Here is a 26551-nt window from a genome sequence, read left to right on the forward strand (position 1 = left end):
TGGGACCAAGATAAGAACAAGTGATTCATTTTAGTTGCCAAAATCTGCAATATATTACCATCAAGCTGTTTCTTTGAAAGATTCTTGCATGGCCAAACAGCTGCAGAAAATGCTACAATTTCTTGGAATTGGTAGAAGACTTTTCCAGATGATGGTACAAGAGGATGGCCACCATGGACCCACAAAGTTGGTTTGCTATTTTGTGAATTGAAATCTTGAAGATTGTTCAGATTGACACTTTCCATCTGTATTGTTGTGATGTCAGTTCACAATCATAGTATATTACCAAGAAAAGAAGTGATAATGATTATAACTTACCATAAAGATACCAACTGCTTCTGGGAATTTTGGCTGCAGCTTCAGAATTTCCTTCCTCAGAAGATTCCAAACAACTGGTAAGCCCTCAAACTGAGAGGACACTATCATCTTCCATATTGATCTGTGATAATCCAGGATACGAGGGTATATCTGCAGCAGCTTCCGAGAGCTCACAATCAACTTGAGTACCTCATCCTCCAAGCATCTGAGGGACTTCAATGCCGGCAGCAAAGCAGCTTTTAGAACACCAAAATCAGGAATAACTGTCTCAGATTGCCATTGCCATAATGTAAGCCGCAACAAGTTCAAACCACTAAGAGCCCTATGAAGCCGCTTTTGGCAAGTTTTAAGGGTGTCACAACCAGCCATATCCAGCAACCTCGTCGACAGCAATGGAATAGGATGCGCAGCATCAACCTTGTGATAAGCAGTTATTTCCCCATAACATTCAAGGATGCTATGCCAAACAGGATGCTCAGATTCTTGCTTAAGAATATTACCATAGTTTTCAAAGAAGCTGCAGTATGGCTGGAGCAGACCATTATACCATTTAAACCATATTCCATACAAGTCAAGATCACTTCTCATAGATTGCTCCATTACCCAGTTTGCGGCAATGAAAAGCATCTGATCAGCTAACTCTGAATTAAATCCCCCAGTTACACGAGTCTTAACAGAATGCTGACTGGACAAAGTTGGAAACTGCAGTGTAGATAAGCTTGAAGCAGGAAGAACACATGGGTGGATGTTACTAGGTCCTATTAAGGATGAACCATCCAAATTGCTTAGTTGGTAAGCAGCATACTGGGCACCCAATGATTGTAGATACATGCAGTTTCTTTGGACACAAGATTCTTTCGAGTACCAAATAAAATCCCTTAGTTTCTGTTCAATTGGCCAACCACCAGGCAATGACAACGAAAAATCACAAGGCAAACCAGCTGAACAGCCGTCAACATTGGTCAAAAACCTTAATTTTCCGTCCTCAACAACATCAGATCCATTAACTTGACCCAACGAGGGTAGGTAAGTGTGTTCCCAACTTAGATGTAGGCTCCAACGAAGCTGATTTCCTTTAATAAGAAGTTGTTGGAAAAGTTGAACCCATCGGGTGATCTCAAGAAGGGTAATATTTATACCAAGACGTAAGCCAGCAGCTTTTGCATAGAGGTGCGCTTCAGTCATTGATGAAATCAATTCCATTCTAGGTATACCACAAGAAATTAAAAACCGTGTCACGTCCTTCCTCTCACTATTCTCAGGCACATTTGTGCACCCTTCCAGACACCGACTTTGCTCCATCAGAAATATCTCCACTCCTCTGTTTCGCATGGCTCTTGAAACTTCACCATGCTTTGCATTAACTGTCAAAAACATTCTGAACTTAGGATGAGCCTTCAGAACTACAGGATTTCCATCAACGAGGCCACACTCATTCACTACAATGGACCTTTCTTGCTCAACCAAAGAATTTATTCTATCAAGTACCTGAAAGATCAAAGAAACAAAAATAGCAAAAGTTAGCAAAATCAAATTGCAGGATAAATGACGAGTACAAGAGATAAGTAAACATACAGTAGGATTGCACAAATTCGCATTGTCCAGAATAACCCATTCACCGCGTTCAATGGCCCTGATCAAGTCTCCAGCAACCCATTCAAATTTAACTGATTGGTGTACAGCTTCTTTCTGCTGCAAGCTGTAGATGGACTTCAGTGTTTTACTCAAATCATCGCTGGTCAGCGATATAGGGAAGTCAGGCAATTCCAGATCACACTTCATCTGCTCCACTATGTCTATGACCAAGCTCAATGGTGGCAAAGATGCATCCCTTCCCATCTCAATAAATGTGGAAGTATGGATTGAAGAATACTTCTTCGCAACCACAAATTCAAACCATTTCACAAACAAAGCCTTTCTGCTCATAATCAAATCATTCCAACGTATATCCATACTCAAGCTGAAATATTCATTAACATAACGCTCAACTTGTGATATGACCTCTTTGTAGTGTCTGAAGAAGTTATACTGTTCAAAGCACCCCAGCAATTCTGACACATCAGTTGCAGATGACAAATTCAACTCATTCAATGTATTGCCAGACAGCTGAGCAAGCATGCGGATTAACGAGGTTTTCCCAGATGAGTGTTGTCCAACAAGAATGCACAACCAACCTTGATGGATACAGTGGATAGCAGCTTCAAGGCTATGAAGAATACCAGGAAGTATGTTTAGTTGGTTAATCTGAACTGCGTATGACCGGGAATTATTTCTTCTAATAGACGCATTTCCAATAACTAAGCAATCTGCATTGACATAAAGCATTTTCGACTGATGAATGCTAGGCTTTATCTGAAAAACTTCTTCATAAAGCTTGAGAACTTCATCTCGGTCAACCGCAGTTCGCATTCGTTGAAGATAAATAGTATTTAGAAAGCAGTCATTCTTTGAAGTATCTGGAGAACCTGCTATCATGTCACAAGACCTCATAATATCACGTAGATTAAATTCCCAAGGAGAACCTTCTTGGCCATACTTCCTGTGTATCATGGTATCTGTGAAGAGCCTATTGTTAAAGCAAATCAGGTTTCTTAGCAGATCATCACTGAGTAATGGATATCTTGATTTACAAATGGAAAAATAATCGTCTTCTTTCAATTCATCAACATAAACCTTGGTGAAGCGGTTCAAGAAGGACTTGGGGAGGCCTTTCCGCCCACCACCCTGTGATGAAGGATTCTGGCACGCAAAGACACGAAAGGACGATGGACATTTGTACGTCTGACCAAGCTCAGGTATATAAACCTCTGCACGGTGATCTAGAATGGCATTAAGTCCCTCTAGGACAGATTGGGGAGCCAGATTGAGTTCATCCAACAGAACCCAATTTCCATTCTTTAAAGCCTGAAGAAGAATACCATCCGACCAGGCAAATTCTATTCCATTCTCCCCTTCAACTGGTAAGTCTGAACCTAAAAGATCCATCATATCTGTCTGCTCAGATAGATTTATTCGCACGACATTGTGGCCAGAAAATCCAGCTACTGACATAATTAAGCTTGTTTTACCAACTCCAGGACTACCTTCTAACAAGAGAGGTTTGGATAGTTGCATGCCACGCAATACTCGCAAAACATTCTTGCTGGTAGTGGGTGACGTGAAGTCAAATCCCTGTTGCTTACAAGCAAATTGACCTTTTGGAATATAGAATGGTTCAATGCGAAACTGATCTGGATGATTACAATCAATATCAGCTTTTGTTATATCATTACCCCAGCCATAATTCTTTAGATCACTCAAGCCTGAATTAAAGGGTTTCCCCTCAACCTTCTGCAGCTCTTCTAAAATAAAGGACATGCATGTCCTTCTCAACTCAGTAGACTCCGATTTAGCAAGATTCATTCCCAATGTGAGCCCATCAAGTAGTACAAGGAACAGACCATGTATTAAAGCTTGTTGTGACCCAAGATTTTTCTCTGTCGAATTGATAAACGAAATCCAGGATAACAGATCGCGTATGGTGAGCATTCTTCCAGTGTGCAGGTGGTTGAACCACATCGAGAAATTAACGATACAATCTCCAAAGCAAGAGAGCTCAGCTTTGCTGAACCTCTCTACAGTTATGCTCTTAAGTTCATCAACATCTGTAACAGCTGGAACCCACAATTCTGTGAATCGGTTTCTTAGTGCTGGAGAAAGCTCTTTTTTTCCATAGTCGCCACCTGGATTCATTGTTGCAAGGATAAAGAAATTTGGATGTGCTACAATCTTCTCTAGCACAGAACCACCTTTCTCAGCCAGTGCCTACAAAAATAATAAAGAAGACACAAATGGACAAGCATAATTAATATAACTGAATTTCAAAAGAGAATAGTTGATTATTTAACACGCCTTTGGAATCAAAGACAACAATCGCATGATTGGATAAGCAGGGGTAAGCACGAGAGACCTATAAGAGGAACTATAAAGGCGCAGAATAGTTGAGTTATATGAATCTTAGGGGATATGTCAGGCTTGAAAAGGAACTGTCTTTTATAAGAACAAGGAAGAAGAAACGCCATTGCACTGTATTTGCTATCTGTAAACCCATCTCTCATCCAAATATATGCACACCCCCTTCTAAAACCCAATCCTCTTCAAGCCATGTCATCTAACCATGCCCGCAAAACAAAATGTTGTACTCCCTCCGTTTCTAAATATAAGCCATTTTAGATATTTTAATGCGGACTACATACAGATGTATACAGACACATTTTCGACTGTCGATTCACTCATTTTGCTCCGTATGTGGTCCATATTGGAATCTCTAAAAAGGCTTACATTTAGGAACGGAGGGAGTAGTTAGTAACAATATAAGATCTGCCTTTGCATTATGAGGGAAACCGATAAAGAATTTTAACGATAACATGTGCGTACGTTTATCTTAAAAACTATACATTACATGAATGGATGAAAACCTAAGAGTTTACCGGATTGCTAAGGATTTACTGTAACTAGATTCCATAGCAAAGCACAGCAATGCCAAGCTGGCTCAAACACCTCTACACCAGGAAACTGAACTTAACAATATCAGCAATGTAAATGCACAAATAACGTTTAAAGTAACATGTATATATGCTATCTAAAAGTTGTGTTATTTAGGCCTTAGAATTTGCAAGTTTATCATCTATTAGGTGCCCCAATTTGCAAGGTTGTACTCCCTCTGTTCCTACATATAAGTCTTTTTAGAGGATTTAATAGGGACTACATACGGATGTATATAGACATACTTTAAAGTATTGATTCACTCATTTTGCTCCGTATGTAGTTCCCTAATGAAATCTCTAAAAAGACTTATATTTAGGAACGGAGGGAGTATCACTTAGGTCCGTAAGCTTGCGACTTGATCCATTAGGCCCCTAAATTAGCAATTTCAGCTCTTTTTTCTCAACTTCATTATCCATGAGTTGCTACTTTAGTAAGAAAAGCAGGCAGTTCCAGCATAAAGAAGCTAACTGAAGAAAACATACCAATTTTCTTTCAGGTTCCAGAACACTGTTCAGCCGTTCAAGTACACTGTCATCAGCCAAAGAAATTTCGTCAATAAGGAAAAGATCTCCGCTCTTCATCGCCTGCACAAGGGGCCCATCTTGCCAAAGAAAAATTGCTTCCGACTTCTGATGAAGATCCATCAATTTCAACTTAATTTGCTCCATATCATCAATATCTTGAGGTGGCACCTCCGGAAACAGTTCCTTCTCTTTTCTGTATCTATCAAGTATATCATTCATACGATTCACGACGCTAATAGCTCCAGATATATCAGATGGAAATGGCTGTGAACAATAGAGAATCAGTTACCGAATTTGAAAAGTGTCTATAATCTGCTGTTGAAATATCACATGTTAAAAACAAAGAACATACCGCATCTCCAGCAACATGAATGGAAATTTTCATTCCATTCAATGTTGAAATAAGATGATTGTACTCCAACGCTATTGCTGACCTATCACGTACAGGACAAAATCCCTGCAAATAACAGCCATGCATTATGCTAGTTAACCAAATATCTGAAGCACGGCAACAGCAACTAAAAATACAACAACAACAACAACCAAGCCTTTCAGTCCCAAACAAGTTGGGGTAGGCTAGAGTTGAAACCCATAAGATCTCGAAGCCAAGTCATGGCTCTTGAACGTGGATAGCTAACTTCCACGCACCCCTGTCCATGGCTAAGTCTTTGTCGATATTCCAAACCTTCAGGTCTCTCTTAACGGACTCCTCCCATGTCAAGTTTGGTCTACCACAACCCCTCTTAACATTCTCAGCACGCTTTATCCGTCCGCTATGCACCGGCGCCAACTAAAAATACAACTCATGGTAAAAACTTAAAAGACAACAAAACCTACCCCAATGAAGTCTGATGTCTCAGTATATTGATGGCAGTTCAAAATGTGCAACTGCACACCAAGAACAGCACTTAAGACCTGGCAAACTGTTGTTTTCCCCCCACCAGTTTCACCAACAAGGAGGACAGGTTCCCGTGACCTGTAACAACGCTCAATGAGGAAGAATAGCCTCCACATACTTTTTGTCCAAGTGATGCTGCAGATGCTCAAAAAGAAATTGCATTAGATCAGGAGAAAGCGAAACAAATGCTGTAGCCTAAATTAGACAGTAACTCACTGTCCAAAGCGTTCTTGTACTTTCTGTCTTATAGCATGAGAAGATAAGCTCTCCCCGTAGATGCCTTCCTGCAAAGAAAAAAAACACTCAATTAGACAACTGGCTCAAAGGCCATGCAGCAATCATCAAACAAGTATCAAGATACAGAAAAGCATAAATAGGACATGCAGAAACTCTACTTCAACATTTTTCGCATTAAATAACAGGGAAATGTCACTGCAGAGCAAACAATGTCAAAAGAACAAAGAATTATTTTCTAGAATGAGAATCCTCGCCCATCAAATAGCATCCGTACTCTAGTAGAGTATGTCAGCAAATAGTTTCCAATGTATTACAAAATTTCATACATGTACATCAACTACAAATCAACACCTTCTAGTACCTCGCATTTAGAAAAACAGTCCAGTTAAATGAGATAAAACGCATTTTACATTGAGTACCTACTAAGCAGCATCCACGCATCTGCAGATATTTAAATCATGTTATTTTAGTATCAAGTGCTATATAACATGGTACCAGTGCAACATTATGATTTATCCACAGGTGTTCTTTAAAAAGTGGACTTTCATCTACCATGACATTGAATAGAAAAAAGAAAGTTAATGAATAGTTAGCCATACGCCATAGAAAGATTCAACTTACCAAGTTATATAGATCAGGGATGTTGAGTTTAACACGTAGGTGACGTTCCAATGCTTCTTGAACAACAATTTTCTCATTGTCAGCTCGTAATCTCTCTGCAAGAAGTAAATACCCATCCTTGGCCAGGTCCTCATATGACTTCCCCTCAAATGTTCGGTACCGATTGGCCCAACGGAATAAATCTCTTGCTGTAATGAAACCATGTCTGCCGGCAAACACTCTACTGTTTTGTCTATGCATTTGCAGATCCTTCATAACTTGAACCATTTTTGTGGCATAACTGCGAGCAACTGTACATCGCTGCTCCAAAATTGTGATTAGCTCATCTTCTGGAATTTCATCAACATTCACTTCAATGAAACGGTTGCGGAATGCCCTAGACAGCATTTTACGTCCCCCATAGAGCACAGGTGGATTTTGAGTAGCAAAAAGCATAAAGTTAGGATGAGCAGAAATAGTCTCTTGAAGCTCTGGAACAAATAGCTCCCTGTTGTCATCTAACAGCCGATTCAAAGCTTCCAAAACATCAGAAGGTGCAAGATTTAGCTCATCCAACACAATCCAGTGCCCCTCACGTACAGCCTTCACCAAAGCACCCTCCTGAAACTGAAGCTTCCCATGACCGTCAGGGACATACGTACCAAGATATTCTTGAAGATCAGTATGCTCATGATTGTTTATGCGGACAAATTCATGGCCGGTTTTTGCAGCAAGATACCTCACTAAGCTAGTTTTGCCACTTGATGTTGGACCTTGCAGGAGAACAGGATATCTTTTAATGTAAACAGCTCGGGCAAGGTTGACAATGTGCTCAGTAACACTGCTAGTTAACACATAGCTGGACAAAAATTCATCTGACTCGGAACCATTTAGTTGCTTAGGATTTTCAACATAGTCAGCAAAAGAAATGCTTGTTGGCACTCTTCCATTCAACAAAAGAGATACTATTAAGTTCTTAATGATTTTTGCACTAGGGACATCCAGCATTGTAAGAAAGAACATGCAGAAGCCATCATAAAGAGCTTTCCTGAAGCCAAAAGATTTTTCTGCCATTTTTACATAACCTAATGCACGAGAAAGAGATCTCAGAGTAAATTGGGGCTTCTGATTGGCTCCATCCTGCAGCTTCTCCTCAGATTCCTTTTTCGCCGCCTTATAGAAACAAACAATGCTATCAATAACTCCTTTAGCAGTATGCAGACCATCCAAATATTTATTCACAAAAAGACGGAGATCGTCATCATCCATGAGATCGTCAACAAAGCATTCTGTAAATCTGCTCCTAAAAGCATATGGCAACTCTCTTTTCCCAGCATCCGTTGCCGGATTCATGCAAGCAAACATACGAAAGCGAGGATGGCGTTCAATATAATCCACATCACCCCTTTCAGCAAGGCACAGTGTGCCCTTCTCTCCATCCAGTACAGCACCAATTCTCTGAAGAGTCTCTGGAGGTGCAAGGTTGACCTCATCAAGCAAAATCCAATGGCCATTTCTTAAAGCTGAAACAAAAGCACCCTCCACAAACTGAAATGACATGCCACTTGCTGAACCAAGTTGACTATGGGCAACATTTAGCCTGGAAGAAAGGGAGTCCCATTCACTCAAAGACCTTTTTCTCTTCTTGGAATCACCTTGAAGTAGCTTATTATGAGCATTCTTAGCACACTTCGCCAACGAATGTAATAATTTTACCCAATTCTTCTCCATTACGTATACATCAAAATAACGCAAAAGATCTTCATTCCCCTGAACAACCAAACAATTCAATTAATAAATCAATGTAGATGATTTCTATGGCTCGCATGGTGTATGCAAATCTTAGGCTTATTAACAAGATAATCTTGATCAATAATATAACTTATCGTCCACTTCACCCTCAAGCTTGAGCCAACCTTGCAACAAACCGCGAGCCACAAAAAGAAAGTTTATATGACTTATAAGCTGAACAAAATAACATTTTTAAGATTTGTCTTGTAAGCTCATCTTAAACTTATGATCTATTAGAATATTAGAAACAATAAGATCCCAAGCTAACTGTAAGCTACATTGAGCAGGTTAGTACGGGGCAAAACCATGAGAACCAAGCAATGGCCGCACCTTTTTAGAAAAGCTTTGACAAAATAGATCCTTGAACTCCATATAAATAGGAAAGCATATTGACCGAGCATCTGTAGGCTTAAATCCACCGAGGAGATCAGATATATCACTTTGCTGGCTTAAGTTCTGAAAGATGTCAAGACAAGATATTAGTATATTGCAAATTTCAAAAATTATGTGACCCCGCTAGATCATATAAATTACAAAAGAAGAACAAATTTTGGATTTCCATGCCATGGCAAAAATGGAAATGCAGATTTTATGCCACTAGCTGATAATCTTCTGTCCTTTCAAATATTTGCAAACAGTAACACTGACACGTGCTGTTTTGTTGTGTCCAACTTCCACCATGGCCACTGGTGAAGCAAATGGTAGCCAGGGCAGCACTATTGAATGGTGTAAAGGTGCTTTAGGAGATTATATCCTTTCTACAATATTAAAACTTTTGCAACCGCATAAGCAGATACAATCAAATTCTGGGTAACAAATTTGATAATTAACGGATTTGCAATGGTAAACAAGTAATGCTTTCAACACAAGGTAATTTGTTACTGTTTGTCCATACCACTACAGTCAACGGTTGTTTAAGCCAGGAAGCAAGATTTTGCACGAGTGTAGTCTTCCCCGTGCCGGTTTCGCCAACAAGAAGAACAGGCTCATTGAACTTTACTGAACATGCAACTCTCTCAAGAACATCTAGTGCGCTGCGAATATCAGCAAAAGGTCCCTTCTGAATTAATGCCTGCATATTTTGAAACCCAGAGTGAACAAACAAACCGAAGCTTACAAAATACTCCCTCCGTAAACTTTTATAAGACGTTTTAGGTCACTATTTGACCTAAAACGTCTTATAAAAGTTGTATTGACCTAAAACGTCTTATAGAAGTTACAGAGGGAATATGTACTAAAGAAAGGAATGGTAATTACTGGTTTGTCGCAGCATTGCAGAGTAACTCTGCCAATTTGCAAGTCGGTGTGCCGAGCCTGTGTTTTAGGAACCATTAATTTTTTCAAAACCAAATAAACAAAACATGAGTTATTGATAAGAAATCGCTACACATGCCTGAATAATGGGCTTGTCTGTAGGATGCATGGTTTCTGCCTGATGAAATACACCCAATATTCTAGCAATTTCTCTTGCTACATATTGCCTTTTATCCGGAGATGATAAGGAAGCAGCAAAAATATCAGCAGCCTGGATTTAGAAAAGACAAAGGTTACTGAGAGCCTGGAAAGGTCATGGTATCCCAATGGGATGTTGTTTCTTATGAATCACTGGTTCTAGGAAAATGGCATGGCAACACAAGTGCATGTCAAAAAAAAATCAGTTTCCTACCATGTACTTTATGTATGTGCCTTTTCACAGGCAGCGGTGCTGTTCTATATTATACTCTCTCCGTCCCATAATATAAGAGCGTTTTTGACACTATTGTAGTATCAAAACCGCTCTTATATATTATGGGACGGAGGGAGTACAACATAACAATACTGCAAGTCCATTAACACTATATCCTTAAATAAAAATACTGTGAACACAGTTTAGCTGCCAACAATTGGCCTTGTATCATGGGATTGCAATTCAACTATAAGAATAGTGGTGTTTTGGATTACTGCATTGAAAGTGATCGTAAACTCCATGTTTGATGATGAAAAATTATACAATGGTTCAGTTCTCAAACTATTATTACATTCATAAAAGCAGAATAATTCAAATAGTCATTTGTCTTCTCAACGCATGCGTTCAGATACTCGTCAACAAAAAATACTTCCAATCATGTCCAAGATGCAAATTGAACAAGCTGGTTTTCATCACAGTAATTCTAGTTATAATGTTATGGAAGTATAGATATGGCAAACCAAAACATGTTTAAAAGTGACTAATCTAGATTATGCAGTCACAACATTTGACTGCAGGCTTCCCACAATGACAATGGTCGGTAGCCACAGGTAGAATGTCAAAATACTTATTAGAAGGAAGAGAAAACAAAAACCTCATAATAGATGAATTGGTAGCCACTAGATGCAAGTCCCAGACCCTCAAAGTTGAGATCAACTCCAACTATTCTCTTGCACCATTTGAGCAGGTCCCTAACAAACGAAGATTGTAAGGATTGTTCTTATCGAATATTAAAACAAGAAATGCACTGTAACAACAAGAATTATGCACCTTAATGAGAATCTGTGTAGAATGCCATCAGAAAAACCTCCAGCTAAGTTGAGCCCACCAAACTGGTAAGATACCAGAGAGTTGACCTTCTCAAAGGTATCTACATGGAGATATGTTAGTTAAACAGTTCAGTAGTTCACAACAACAATAAAAACGACAATACAATTCTGTCTACCTATGAGTTTAGAGGAGATAGTATCCAAGCTTGGGTAGCATCCATTAACTATATTAACCATGTCTTCACGGTTAGGTTCTCCCAGCAACACCTTCCTCCACAGGCCACTATAGGTTAATCTTCCTGAAGGAGAAGATTCAAACAACGAATTATTTTCAGATTATCACAGGTCACTACTTTGCTCATTGAAGATGAGAAGTTGCGGGGTTGTAGAAATGTACAACTATCATTCTGTGGTTGAATAGATTGTATCACGACTCTAGTTTTATGTAATTTTAAGTACACATCTATGAGCACAAATGTTTTGGAGTGCATAGTAAAGCAAGATGTGACATATTACACAGTATTTTAATCAAATGGACAAACCTTCCAGGGCATGTGAAAAATCATGCTTTGAGGTGGTGACAGTAGCAAATAAACGGAAACCCTCGGCAACTTCAACTGCCTGCACTAGAAATTAAAAATCAGCAACTGGTAAGCACCACCAGGCAAATGGCATTCATCAAAATGAACACATATTCGGCACTTTTAAGTTTTAACAACAGAAATAATACACCTCTTGCAGTCGCATTATAGTTATAATTATGTTAAACAATCAAAAGAAACGGCAATTTCACCTCCGCATGCCCAATTGAAAAGGAGCTTGAACCTTCCAATAAGGGTAATAAGATTGACTGCACATCAGTGGGTGCCTTGTCGATGTCTTCAAACACAATCCAAAACCCTTTGACAATGGCCTGGCCCCATAAGATGGTAAATATAAATATTTGAGAACAATCCCCCAGAAATATACATAGGGTCAGACTAGCAAAGACAGATATATGAGAACAATCCCCCAGAAATAAATAAATATATATGTATATATATATAGGGAAAATACATCCTACTACAGGGTGTAGTTACACCCATGTCTTATATACTACCATGTAGTAGTACATATACTATTTTATCATTTCTAGTATGTTCGCACACTATATCTAAGATATTCCAAAGTGAGTTATATGAAAAAATTGCAAGTAGGCCCATAGTTTTTATTATATTTGTAAAATATGTACATATCTGTACGCAAAAAAGAGTATGCTCAAAATATGATACATACTACCTACAAAGTACTCCCTCCGTCCCATAATTCTTGTCTTAGCTTTGTCTAGAAATGGATGTATCTAAATACTAAAAGTTGACTAGATACATTCATATCTAAATAAATCTAAGACAAAAATTTGGGGACGGAGGGAGTAGTATATATACTACATAAACATTCTTATAGACTACTCCCGCCGTCCCAAAATAAGTGTCGCAGATTTTGTACTAAATTAGTACAAATTTTGTACTAGATCAACGCCACTTATTTTGGGACAGAGGGAGTACATACTACGCGTACATATACTCCGGTATATGATAGATACTGAGCAATGTTCCTGTACAGACCTGTGTGAGAGAACCAGGAGCCCACTTGAATTCACCAGGTTTTTCAGTGCAAACGTAACTCCCAACTAATGTCCGGCCATCCATTTGCTCGTCCATGTGGATAAAAAGTACTGCAAACATAATTGGCAATAGGCACTTAGTAAAAATATGCACTGAGAAGTACCAGTATCATCAGGGATGACATGATTAGTTGAGTTCCAAAAGTGTCGAGAAGATATAGTTTCCACTGGACAAAATTATAACGAAAGAACACTTAAATTCAAACTTACTATGACAAGTGCAGACCATGGGTTTGGCTTAACTCAAGTACTCAATGATAAAACAGGGAGTTCACCTCTCTATTGGTGGAACATAACATTTCTATGCAGCTATTTTCATGATATAAATACCTAACGAACCTCTGTTTCCTTTTTCTGCTTGTCAAGTGCAAGTATCAACACATTAACAGTGAAATAGATTGTGTTGTATACAAAACTGAATACTGGCTGTACATGTTTTTCTGGAATAAAAAGGCCAACATGTATATATAACAAATTTCAATTCAGAAATTAGCAGACAATAGAATGCTTTACCGGTGAGTATACAACAGTTTCCATGTGCATACTCTCTTTTATACATATAAGTACATAATCCTATAGAAAAATAAATTGGGCAGAGCCTTCAGGGTGGTTTTGAACTTGCATAAAATCTTCTAGCGGATTTCTAAACATCATACCGGTTGCAGGTTACAGATGTATATACCTCGATTCCCGCGATTCTGTGCCAACTCATTAATGAGTGCAGTTTTCCCCGCTCCAACGGGGCCATAGAGAAGTACAGGCCACCTCTGGCTAACTGCCATCAGAGCTACCTCATAACTCTTGCGCATAGTCGAAGTGAGCACAAACAGACTAACAGAGAAAAACAACTTAGAAATGGCATAAGCAAGATTGAATCTAGCAAGACATAGAGCAACTGGAGTTAGATGAAATGCTCATACCATATGTTACATCCAATGTTATATTCCTTTCCCGCTGTAACCTCTGACCAATCCAACAAGGTATCGGCCAAAGAAGTTAAATCAATGTTAGAACTGCCTTCCTCAGTCTGCAGATACAAAGAGGCTTTCTCTAACGAAGTGTCCGTGCAGAACTCCTTCCATCTACAAGATCAATAAGTGTATCATAGAGACATGGAGGTTGACATCAAGAGAAAACAATATTAAAACACAGTGTGAAAAGGAACCTCAGTAAACATGTAAATGCATCATCCGCCCCAAGACCAAAACTTGCGTTGCCCATATCACTAGCTTTAAAAACCACCACGAGTATTTGGATTGCACACCATCTTAAATCCAATACAACACTATGAAGTGAGTCATCCGCTAGCCTATAATCAGTTGTGCCATTTACAAGGTCCAAAAAGCAAGACCAGTCCCATTGTTCACAAAATACCCTGGGTTCCAATTCTAGAAACCGGTATGATACTTGTGTGGCATCAAGGAACAGATGTAATCCCTGAAAGCAAATAACAATAACCATGTCACCGCACTGATAAAAATGTTTATTAGTATGCACTCTGCGGAAGACGCACCTAGAGAAAAGGCTAGTAGTGCCACATGCAAAAGGAAAAGAAAGAAATGCAGCACAAAAATCACATTATGTCTCCACAGAATGTATAAATATTTTAGCAACACTACCTTACCACTTTTTAAACTCAACTTAACACACTGAGCCACTGCATTCATCAAAATAATGTTACTTTGTTGCTGATTCAGTACAATTTTGTACTAAATCAGCAACAATTAATATTGGATCGGAGGGAGTAACATTATGTAACAAGTTGCAGAGGTAATTTTTGCAGACAGGGGGGGAATGGACTTCAAATTTACAACATGAAAAATTAATACCTTAGTAGGAGGGGTAACACCTTCACAAAGCCTGTGGAATGGCGGTGGAGAAAACTTGAAATACTTTAATACGCATCTGCAAAAATTAACAGTTTTAGCTAATTATATAACATAGAGCAGCTCATCGTCACTTATATGCCATGGTTGCACGAAATCGTTAATGTAACTGGCGAAGATGAAATCTATAATAGTGAATAGCATAAACCAAATACGTCTTCTGAATTCCAATCCATTAGTTCTCTGATGGGCTTATGTGAAAAACTTTCCACTAAATCACTGCATGCTACTTTTCAATCCAATGAATTTCTCACTAGTCCGATGTAAGAAATAACTCTAGCACCAAGTGAAATACCACAACATACTCCCTCCTTTTTGGTTTGTTAAGGCACACATGTATTCCTAGATCATTTTGATCAACGGAATGTGGGTTATATGCCACCAAAAGTATACTATTAGAAATGCCTTTCATATACGAATTGAATGGTACTCCCTCCGTAAACTAATATAAGAACATTTAGAACACTATTTTAGTAATCTAAACACTCTTATATTAGTTTACAGAGGGAGTACTGCTTTGTACAACATAATACATATGTTATTACCAAAATTGATGATCTAAGAATATGCAAGGGCCTTGTAAACTGAAAAGGAGGTAGCACAATGTGCACATTCCGCTGTTAGCAAAGGTATAGATAGATTTTAAGTCCTGCCTTAAAAAAAAGTCATGACCCGCACGAAAGGCGTAACGCATTTTTCATTTATGTGTAGAAAGTGTGTAGAAAAAGCCACATCCCTCCTATAACCATCTTTCGGCTAACCTAACCTCCTCCGTCTCCCAAACAAGAGAAAGAAACGTATCTTTTTCATAGATATTTAGAATGAATATGTTCCCTATGGCCAAATCGAATGATGTGTTCATTTCAAAAAAAAAATATGAGGAGATGGTTCGAAAATCACTATTCCCTTAGGTTCATACTCTGGGATGTAGTAAGTCAATTTATACAATACCTATGTAAGCATGCTTGAATTTTTTATCCTATCTGAGACTAGTGGACTGTAGCTTTACAGATTTCTCAAGATAAAAAAACGAATAGCGCAAGTTTTCCTGTGTGACCTGTAACGTGGACCTGCTATATGTAATTCCAATATTTAAGTGAACCATTAAATACCTACCCGGAGAGACTGTCAAATGCAGGAACTATTGTCCATACTCACTATGTACAGGCATGGATGGTACACATGGTATTCCCTCAATTCTGACCAGAGAAGAGGTTTTGATCATGTTTTGCGAAGTACATATTTGGAAGAAATGGAATTTCATGAAGACCTCTATCCATGTCACCTTCCAAGCTAAACAGCTCATGGCAGGATGGGGCAACAGCGCTTAATGAAGTTCAAGTAGCCAAACATAGACAGCAGATCCACCGGAAATTGTTTAGGGTGAATTCCGCATGCAAATCAATGAATCATACATAAATCTATGTTAATTTTTGTGAATACCAAGGGTCGTTGCTAAAGGAAATAACCATGACACAGAGACAGCAACACAAAAGGAAGCGGCAAACTTTCGCGCACATTCAACTCGGCGGACAGCATGGACATACCATACACAATGATCCTGATCAAGCAAAAACTGTCCAACAGGCAGATCAAAATGACCACATCACTATTGTTAGCTGAGACCTGAGGTTAGATGCATTAATTATTTCAATAGCATTGCATTTGGTTATTGGAGATAACTAAGATAGGACTCGTCCTGTTACAGTTAAGAAAATTAGATGAATTAGTCTCAACTGCCTCTTCCTGATTTAGTTCCTCTTCACCTAAGCAAGAACCCTCTACCACCCTCTTCAAAGGGTCATTCTTCCTTCAAACCAGTGCCACCAACCTGTTTTGTACATTATTTCCTTACTAATGTAGTAGCATACGACACAAAGGTAGCTATTTTTGTTTCCTTATAAATGCAAGAGATACCACTAATATAATTTATCAAACTGCGAATATCTTCAAATTTTGTGGCATGGAAGTTTTGGTGTGTGTATACCTAATACTTCCTCCGTTCCTAAATATAAGACATTTTAGTGATTTTACTATGGACTACATACGGATCTATATATGCATACTTCAGAGAGTGTAGCCTCACTCATTTTGTTCCGTAGAAGGTTAGTGTTGCGGTGACTTGAGTAATAACGAACTACATAACGAGTCAGTTTTTTGTACCGAAATACAGATGTGCAAACAGGCAAACGCGTTGATTGTAGCACTCGAAATTTAAATTCCATTGAATCATGCGAGAGTGGCGTGGGGAACGACAGCCAGTTTACCGAATCAAGTAGGGGGCAAGGTCGAGGGCCCGGGAGAGCGCGAGGCATGCGAGCTCGTGCAGCCGCAGGCCCCTTCCCCTGGAGAGGTAGAACTCAACGACGCGGGTATCCCCCTCCCCGACCTCCTCCTCCTGGCTGGCGGCACTGTCGGCGAGGAGGGCCGGCGCAGCGGTGCGGAGGAGCTCGGAGGCGTGGTCGACGAGTGCGGGCGCGAGTGGGCGGAAGCAGCCGATGATGGGGATGGTGTAGCGTGGGTGGAGGAGCGGCTCGGCGAGCGCGGCGGCTACGTCGTCGCGGGTAGGTGCGGCGGGCGCAGACGCGAGCGCGAGGAGGCACGGGTCTGCGGCGAGCGCGGGGCAGCGGGCGAGGAGGCGCGAGAGGGCGGCGGAGGTGGAGAAGCTCCGGTCGAGCGACATGTCGGGCGGCAGCGACACCGGCAACGGCGGTTGGGGAGAAGAGGAGCCGTCAATTTCTCTGTGTGTGTGTATATATGGGGGCGCTGGGTTTAGGGTTTTAGGTCGAGTCGCCAATGCCGGTGCGGAGGTGGCGCCGTGGCGGTCACGTTCGGCTCGGTTGGGTAGCTCCAATTCGGCTCTTGGGAGCTCCTGCGCACTAAAAATATTTTTTGCAAATGTTAAAAAAAAAATAGTTCACATCAAATGGTACCTGTAAATTTTTAGGGGACTGCTACGCGTTCACCGGTAGATTTGTAGTAATCATCCGCCATCTGATCAGTCGTCCAATGTATGCGCGTGCACTGTCCGATCACCAACTCGGTCGCCTCCCCTCACCGTATAAAATCCTGAAACAACGTTTCAGTTGCAGAAACAAGCACACGGCTCTGTCACCTCCCGACACACTAATTCCTGAAACAACAAAATCAGTTGCACAAACATCCATCGATCGATCTCCTAGCACGTCCCGCTTGTCCCCTCACCACTCATTAATTCCTGAAACAGCGGTCGTGTTGCAGAAAAAAATCATGAAACAACGACCGCGTTGCAGAAACAATTTCTTCAACTCCTGAAACGACGGTCGCGTTGTAGAAACAACGACCGCTTTGCATAAACTGGAGAGGGATGAATGGTTGCAAGGTTAGAGGAGAGGGAGAGGAAGGAGAGGGGAAAAGACGCGAAGTGGCAGCAGCGGAGCGAGGGCTGGCCCAGGGCGAGGCGGGGCGAGCCGGCGCAACAGGGGACGGCGGGGCGAAACGGAGCCGGCCATGTCCCGGGGCTGCTGCACAAGAGGTGCCCCTGGTCTCCGGATCCTGCCGGAGACGCCGGGGACGCCGACAGCAGACGCGGAGAAGTCGGGGCGGAGAAGTCGGGGCAGAGGCGGCAGGAAGCCCAGGCGGGGTCGAGGTGGAGCCGCGGGGGCGGGCGCGAGATGGAGTGGCAGTTGTGGAGCGAGGGCTGGCCCACGGCGAGGCGGGGCGAGCGGCTCAGGACACGTGGCCAGCATAGAAGGAGGCGGATGGAGTTGACCGATCTGTCGGTTGAACACAAGCTTTTTCCCAATTTTTAGGGGAAAAGCTTAAGTATTTTGACTTGCAAAAAAATAAATCAAACACCAAATGTCATCTTCAAATGTTACATTTATTTATTTTTCTTTTTCATCGATGAAGCATTAATATCTCAAAATTTGTCAAGCACTGATGTTGCATTAACAAAAACATCTAAAAAATCTAAAAAAATCTTATTTATTTTGAATTTACTATTCGTGAGGGAGCGTGTGCACCGAGAGTCAAAATAACTCTTTTACGAGGGGCGCTGCTATGTGTCGACGGTGGATCTTTTAAAAATATCCACCCCCTAACGAGTCGTCGGATCTATCATATTGAGAGACACAGCGTAATCTCTGATCTTGCAACACAGGTCGTGTTGCAAAAAAATTCTAGAATACGGGTAATGTTAAAAAAAATTGCAACATAGGTCAAGTTGCACGTGATTTTTTGCAACACAAGTCTTGCTACAATTTTTTTTACAACTGAGGTCTTGTTACGGGTTTTTTTGGTAACAGGGATCTTGTTGTGATTTAACTTTTTTGTAATGGAGATCTCATTGTAATATGTATATTTTTGCAACCAAGCTCTTGTTACAACTCTGTTTGCAGCAAAGATAATGTTGCACAAACTCACTATAATGGATAGCGAGCAACAAGGCATCACACGGATGAGGCGACAGATGCTCGTGTGCAATCCGCCAGCTCAAGCTAAGCGTTACAGTGAGTTTCTACAACGTTGTCTCTATTGCAGAAGGAGTTGTAGCAAGAGTCTAGTTGCAAAAAAAAATAGCAACGAGATCTCTATTGCAAAAAAAAGTTCAATTGCAACAAGACCTTTGTTGTCAAAATAACTCGTAACAATACCTTCATTGCAATAAAAAATGTAGCACGACCTCGGCTGCAAAATAATCATTTGCAACTTGACCTATGTTACAAAAAATATACAACATGACCCGTATTGTAGAAATTTTCTGCGACATGGCTTGTGTTGCAAGGGTAGAGATCATGCTCTGCCTCTCAGTATGGTAGATTCGACGACTCGCTACATGACGGATATGTTTACAAGATCCTTCAAGGTAGGGCTCATAGAAAAACCTATATAAAAAATTATAAATTAGTACATACATATATATAATATGAAAATGCATTTCATAATTAATCTAATGAAGTAAATTTTTTATTTTGTATTACACTTGGTGATGGAGGTGAAGTTGTTTATGTCTTTCGATGAGATGTGACTTTCGTTTATGATGGAGTAGACTTTGACGATCCAACTACGAACATGTGAGGATGTCACGCCTTAGTGTATGATTCAAAGTATGTCTAAAAGGAAAGTGGTTAGACTACTTGACCAAATAAAAATTTAGTCTTTTCCCAATTTAATAGCTGGCAAGTTTTAACAGTTATACCAAGTCAAGCACACCCTACACATGCAAGTCTAAGAGCATAGCAGTGGAAAGTAAAGACATGCAGGTGAAAGTAGAGGGTAGGGATAGGAAGATCAAACGCAAAGATGACACAGAGATTTTTGGCATGGTTTCGATAGGTGGTGCTATCGTACATCCACGTTGATGGAGACTTCAACCCACGAAGGGTAACGGTCGTGAGAGTCCATGAAGAGTCCATGGAAAAGCAAAGTTATCTATTTCATAATGGCTTACGTCCACTAAGGACCATGTGAATCCTTGAACTATTCCATAAGTTTGGAATTGATTGCATTATTTCTTGTCAAAATGGATGTGAGTGAATTTTGTTGGCAGAGTCACCTCTCAAGAACTTCTCTAGCTCTTCTTCTTGGGGACCCACATGAACTTGTTGGGGATACTTGGAGTCGAGGTAGCACTTGATGAAGTAGAGCTAGTAGTGTCCCTGGGAACCCACTTGACCATGGTTTGGGATTCTTCTTCAAATGGGTCAATGTATTCTTGAAGCTTGTCCTTGCCCTTGAGCTTGTAGTCTTATGGTGGAAGGTCATCTTAAGCATTTGTTCCTTTGGAGAGAGTAGGGTCATACTTCTCCTTTTGGGGAACAAACTTCGTCTTGGGTATTGACCTTCTTCCCACTCAACTTCATTGGCATTGAACTAGTCAATGCCTTGGTTCTTATGGTGACCTCCTTGGTTGCATACAATCTCCTCAAATTGCTTACTTCTCGCAACACTCTTGTAGACACCTTTCTCTATCGTTATTTTCAATAAATCTTTTCTTGCTCAAGTGTAACTTGGATAAGAGAATCATTAATGGAATCAATAGAGCTACTAGAAACAACATCGTTGGATTTAACATTAGTGTTATTGTTACTAAATGAAGAACCTTTCTTGCCTTTGTTACTAGTTTTCTTAGGTTTAACTTGTGGAACAAAAGTAGACAAGAGTAATCGTTTGTCTAGATAAGAAGAACTCTTCTTTTGAAGATCGTCATTGATAGCTTTAAGAAACTCATGCTCTTGCTCTAAATTTAGCTTCTCGAAGCTTAACTTATTATGAGTTCTTACAAGCTATTTATGATCTTCTAGAGTAGATTCATGAGCTAACTTAAGTGTGTTTAATTCTTTAGTTAGACTCTCAGTATCCTTCTTATCATCATCACGCGACTTATCTTGACTAGCATGATTATTATCAAGTTCATTTGGACTAACATCACTAATTTTATCGAAGAGCAAGTCATCATCTCCAAGTAACTCATCCTCGTCACTATTAAACTCAAAGTATTCAGGGTGTAATACCTTAGGGTCTTTATCCATGAAGCAACTTCCACTTCATTCACTTGGTGAATCAAATATGTCATAGGAATTGGAGGATACGAGTGTTAGTCCGACAACACCTTTATCTTGACCATAGTCGGAGTTAGAGTGGTAGCTTATGTCGGATTCGTTGTTGGATTCGGAGCCAGAAACCCATTCACCAACACGAGTTTGATGTCTTCTTCTTGTGTAGCTCTTGGTGTCCTTGTACCTCTTCTCTGAGTCCTTGCTTCCTCGGGAGGGTCTTCGTTCATAGCGATTTTCTCTGCTCCTTTCTCTATCTACGAGGTGACTCATCTCTTGAGCCTCTTCTTCTAGGTGACTCTTCTCTTCTTTTGTGGGGGGGGTCGTCGTCGGGCCCCTGGGACCGGGGTACCCAGGGCCGTCGTCCTGCGACCCCAAGCGCGACGCGCTACACAAGCCTGGCTCGGCCCATGGGCAAGCCAAACAAGGAAGACCCTCGCGAGGGCCCTTGCCTCGCGAGTCGAGCCCCTGAGGGTCATCGCCAAGGACCACGAGAGGTTGCCCTCTCCAAGGATGCGTCCTGAGGCCACCCCCGAGGCTCTCACGGGGCGGGCTCATCCAGGACGACCCGGCTGTTGGGGAATGTTGCATGGAAAAAAAATCCCTACGCACACGCAATACCTATCCATGGTGATGATCATCTATGAGAGGGGAGAGTGAATATGCATACCCTTGTAGATCGCTAAGCAGAAGCATATATATAACGCGGTTGATGTAGTGGAACATCTTCACGATCCAAATCGCAACCCGTCCCGAGATCTCACCACGATTCGTCCCGCGATCCCATCACGATCCATCCCGGTCTAGTGTCAAACGGACGACACCTCCACGTTAAGTACACGTACAGCTCGATGAGGATATCCGCCTTCTTGATCCAGCAAGAGGGGGCGAAGAGGTAGATGAGTTCTCTAGCACGACGGTGTGGTGGTGGTGGTGGTGGTGGAACTATTACAGCAGGGCTTCGCCTAAGCACCACCGAACTGGACTAGAGGAGAAACAGATCTAGAGAGAAGTAGAGGGAGCACGTGGCAATTAGGGTTAACCCTCACCTCTAAAACCTCTAGTATATATAGGGGGAAGAGGAGGGGAGGTTGCCCTGGCCTCCCCTCCAAGGAGAGGTTCGGCCGAGCCAACAAGGGAGGAATCCAGTGATACGTCTCCAACGTATCTATAATTTTTGATGGTTTCATGCTATTATATTGTCAAACTTTGGATGTTTTGCATGCCTTTTATACATTTTTTGGGACTAACTTATTAACTCAGTGCCAAGTGCCAGTTCCTTTTTTTCCATGTTTTTTACCCCTTTGTGAGGAGATTTTGAAAGAGAGTCCAAACGGAAGAAAATCCCCGAAAAGATTTTTTCCGTAACGGAAGAAGATCAGGAAGCTTGAGAGCCAAGGCAGGGGAGCCTCAGGGGCCCCACAAGCCCCCACCCCGCTGCCAGGGGGGAGGCCGCGACCCACAGGCTTGTGGGCCCCCTGAGCACCCTCTGCCCTAGGGGTTGCGCCTATATATTCCCTAAAGATCCCAAAAAATCAGGAGATCATCGAAAGTACTTTTCCGCCGCCGCAAGCTTCTGTCTTCGCAAGATCCCATCTGGGGCACGTTCTGGTGCCCTGCCGGAGGGGGGATTCGGATACGGAGGACTTATTCATCAACACCATGACCTCTCCGATGATGCGTGAGTAGTTCACCATAGACCTACGGGTCCATAGCTAGTAACTAGATGGCTTCTTCTCTCTCTTGGATCTTCAATACAAAGTTCTCCATGATCTTCATGGAGATCTATCCGATGTAATCTTCTTTTGCGGTGTGTTTGTCGAGATCCGATGAATTGTTGATTTATGATCACATTATCTATGAATCTTATTTGAGTTTCTTTTGATCTCTCTTATGCATGATTTCATATCCTTGTAATTCTCTTCGAGTTGTGGGTTTTATCTGGCCAACTAGATCTATGATTCCTGCAATGGGAGAAGTGTTTGGTTTTGGGTTCATACCGTGCGGTGACCTCACCCAGTGACAGAAGGGGTAGCGAGGCACACATCATGTTCTTGCCATCAAGGGTAAAAAGATGGGGTTTTCATCATTGGTTTGAGATTATCCCTCTACATCATGTCATCTTGCTTAAGGCGTTACTCTGTTTGTCATGAACTCAATACACTAGATGCATGCTGGATAGCGGTCGATGTGTGGAGTAATAGTAGTAGATGCAGAAAGTATCGGTCTACTTGTCTTGGACGTGATGCTTATATGTATGATCATTGCCTTAGATATCGTCATGACTTTGCGCGGTTCTATCAATTGCTCGACAGTAATTTGTTCACCCACCGTGATATTTGCTATTTTGAGAGAAGCCTCTAGTGAACACTATGGCCCCCGGGTCTACTCCACACCATATTTTCAGCCTTACACTTTTTACTTCGTTGCACTTTTCGCCTTCATATCTCACTTTGCAAACAATCTTGAAGGGATTGACAACCCCTTTGAAGCGTTGGGTGCAAGCTTGTTTGTGTTTGCGCAGGTACTCTGGACTTGACGAGACCCTCCTTCTGGATCGATACCTTGGTTCTCAAACTGAGGGAAATACTTACTGCTCCTGTGCTGCATCACCCTTTCCTCTTCAAGGGAAAAACCGACGCAAACCAGAGAAGCAGCAAGAAGAATTCGTAGCGCCAAGGAAGGAATTTTGTTACCGTAGCAGAAGAATTTCTAGCATCGTTGCCGGGGAGGAAGATCAAGTCAAGATCTCATTCAAGTAGGTGTCGCAAACTCATCTCTTGCATTTACTTTGTTTGCCAGTTGCCTCTCGTTTTCTTCTCCCCCACTTCACCAATTTGCCTTTTTCGTTTGCCTTTTTTCCTTTTTTGTTCGCCCTTTTCTTTCGCTTGCTTTCTGTTCGCTTGTGTGCTATGTTCCTTCAATATGCTTGCATCTTCGCTTGATAAAAATCTATTGATATGGATCCTCATCCACTTGCTAATCTCTTTAAGAGATCCACTTATGTTGATCCAATTGCTAGTGAGTTGAGTGCACTTGACTTTCTCTATGGAGTTTTGCTTGAGATGCGTGAATCTGAAAATCGTGATGAAGAAATTTATGAAGTGATTCACGAGGGTTCCTTGAATGAAAAGCATGATTGCAATGGTTTCACTATAAATTCTATTAGTGACAATCATGCTAAAAATATGCAAAACCCTAAGCTTGGGGATGCTAGTTTTGCTATGTCCACTACTTGTTGCAATGATCATGAGTGGGGCGATGATTTTTCTTATGATCTTGAAAATTTGTTTAAGCCTCATGATGAATATGATATTTGCAATATTATTGAAAGTGGGTTCGGAGAAGTCATTACTTTAGTTCATGATAATCCCACTATTTTTGAAGAGCGTCAACTTTGCATGCATGTGGATCATGGAAAGAATATCCTATGTGATAGTTACATTGTTGAATTCGAATATGATCCCAAATGTAATTATTATGAGAGAGGAAAATATGGTGGTAGAAACTTTCATATCACTAAATCACCTCTCGTTATGTTGAGATTGCTATTGTCTCTTTCTTCTCCCTTGCATATGGTAACTATTGGTTGTCTTGACAATCTATTTTCCTATAAAATGCCTATGCATAGGAAGTATGTTAGACTTAGATGTGATTTTCACATGCTTTATGATGCTCTCGTTGTGCTTCAATTCTTGTCTTTTGTGTGAGCATCATTGAATTATCAATGCCTAGCTAAGGGCGTTAAACAATAGCGCTTGTTGGGAGGCAGACCAATGAATTTATTTCTTTTTCTTTATGTTTTGTTGTGTCCACACTATCATAATTCTGTTATGATTGTGTCTTTTGTGTTTATTTTTGTGTTTGAGCCATGCAAAACCTTTATGACTAGTCTTGGTGATGGTTGTTTGATCCTGTTGAAAAAAGAGAGAAACTTTTCGCTCACGAGATGATTTTTTATTTTTATTCAGAAAGAGCTTTTGAGTTGATTCTTTTTTCTGCTGGTTGATATGCCTTTTGCCGAGGCAGTCGTAATTTTTCAGAATTTGTGAGGTACCAGAAGTATACAAAGTATACAGATTGCTACAGACTGGTCTGTTTTTGATAGATTCTGTTTTTGTTGAGTTGGTTGCTTGTTTTGATGAAACTATGGTTAGTATCGGGGGTACTAGCCATGGAAAAGTGAGAATACAGTAGCCCAACACCAATACAAATAGAAATCAAGATTGCTACAATACTTAAAGAGGTGGTAGTTTGTTTTCTTGTGTTAATGTTATCACGAGCTTCTGTTTAAGTTTTGTGTTGTGAAGTTTTCAAGTTTTGGGTGATGTTCTCATGGACAAAGAGATAAGGAGTGGAAAGAGCTCAAGCTTGGGGATGCCCAGAGTGTTGTGAATCTAGAAATATTTGTGTTGAAGTTAGTGATTCCCGTAGCATGCACGTATGGTGAACCGATGTGTTAGGAAATCGGAGCATAATTGATCTATTGATTGTCATCCTTTTTGTTGAGGTCGGGATCGCGCAATGGTTAACACCTACCAACCCTTCCCCTAGGAGTATGCGTTTAGCACTTTGTTTCGATTACTAATAAAAACTTTCGCAACAAGTATGTGAGTTCTTCATGACTAATGTGAGTCCATGGTATAGATGCACTTTCACCTTCCACCATTGCTAGCCTCTCTAGTACCGCGCAATTCTCGCCGGTGCACAAACTCACCATATTCCTTCCTCAAAACAGCCACCATACCTACCTACTATGGCATTTTCATAGCCATTCCGAGATATATTGCCATGCAAATCCCACCTTATGTCTCATGACTTGTGCCGTCACTCTCATATTGCTTTTGCATGATCGTAAGATAGCTAGCGAGATGTTTCAACGTCATACGCCATGCTAGATCGTTGCACATCTCGGTACACTGCTGGAGGCATTTCCTATGGAGTCATCATTGTGAGTTTTGAGCTGTGAGTAAATAAAAGTGTGATGATCATCATTATTAGAGCATTGTCCCATGTGAGGGGAAAAAAGAGGCCAAAGATCCAAAAAGAGAGGCCTAAGAGCCCAAATGAAAAAA

General features: G+C 40.9%; 1 protein-coding gene across 1 annotated transcript in view; it reads right to left on the minus strand.

The window, feature by feature from the left end:
* The window catches only part of LOC123430085 (midasin), a 34005-nt gene extending 16367 nt beyond the window's left edge, over window positions 1-17638 (minus strand). The window contains exons 1-23 of the mRNA XM_045114000.1: window positions 17208-17638; window positions 14884-14959; window positions 14220-14491; window positions 13975-14136; window positions 13737-13885; window positions 12996-13105; window positions 12185-12304; window positions 11934-12012; window positions 11568-11690; window positions 11393-11492; window positions 11217-11313; window positions 10289-10420; window positions 10153-10209; window positions 9791-9967; window positions 9226-9351; window positions 7126-8874; window positions 6484-6551; window positions 6207-6402; window positions 5722-5826; window positions 5328-5633; window positions 1894-4122; window positions 319-1806; window positions 59-245 (exon numbers count right to left, since the gene is read on the minus strand). Coding sequence (XP_044969935.1) covers window positions 59-245; window positions 319-1806; window positions 1894-4122; window positions 5328-5633; window positions 5722-5826; window positions 6207-6402; window positions 6484-6551; window positions 7126-8874; window positions 9226-9351; window positions 9791-9967; window positions 10153-10209; window positions 10289-10420; window positions 11217-11313; window positions 11393-11492; window positions 11568-11690; window positions 11934-12012; window positions 12185-12304; window positions 12996-13105; window positions 13737-13885; window positions 13975-14136; window positions 14220-14491; window positions 14884-14959; window positions 17208-17623 — 8524 coding nt within the window. The 5' untranslated portion in view covers window positions 17624-17638. The remainder of the gene's footprint in view (window positions 1-58; window positions 246-318; window positions 1807-1893; window positions 4123-5327; window positions 5634-5721; window positions 5827-6206; window positions 6403-6483; window positions 6552-7125; window positions 8875-9225; window positions 9352-9790; window positions 9968-10152; window positions 10210-10288; window positions 10421-11216; window positions 11314-11392; window positions 11493-11567; window positions 11691-11933; window positions 12013-12184; window positions 12305-12995; window positions 13106-13736; window positions 13886-13974; window positions 14137-14219; window positions 14492-14883; window positions 14960-17207) is intronic.
* Window positions 17639-26551: the final 8913 nt, after the last annotated feature.

The sequence above is a fragment of the Hordeum vulgare genome, chromosome 1H, assembly GCF_904849725.1.
Source record: "Hordeum vulgare subsp. vulgare chromosome 1H, MorexV3_pseudomolecules_assembly, whole genome shotgun sequence".
In the NCBI taxonomy this organism is placed as follows: domain Eukaryota; kingdom Viridiplantae; phylum Streptophyta; class Magnoliopsida; order Poales; family Poaceae; genus Hordeum; species Hordeum vulgare.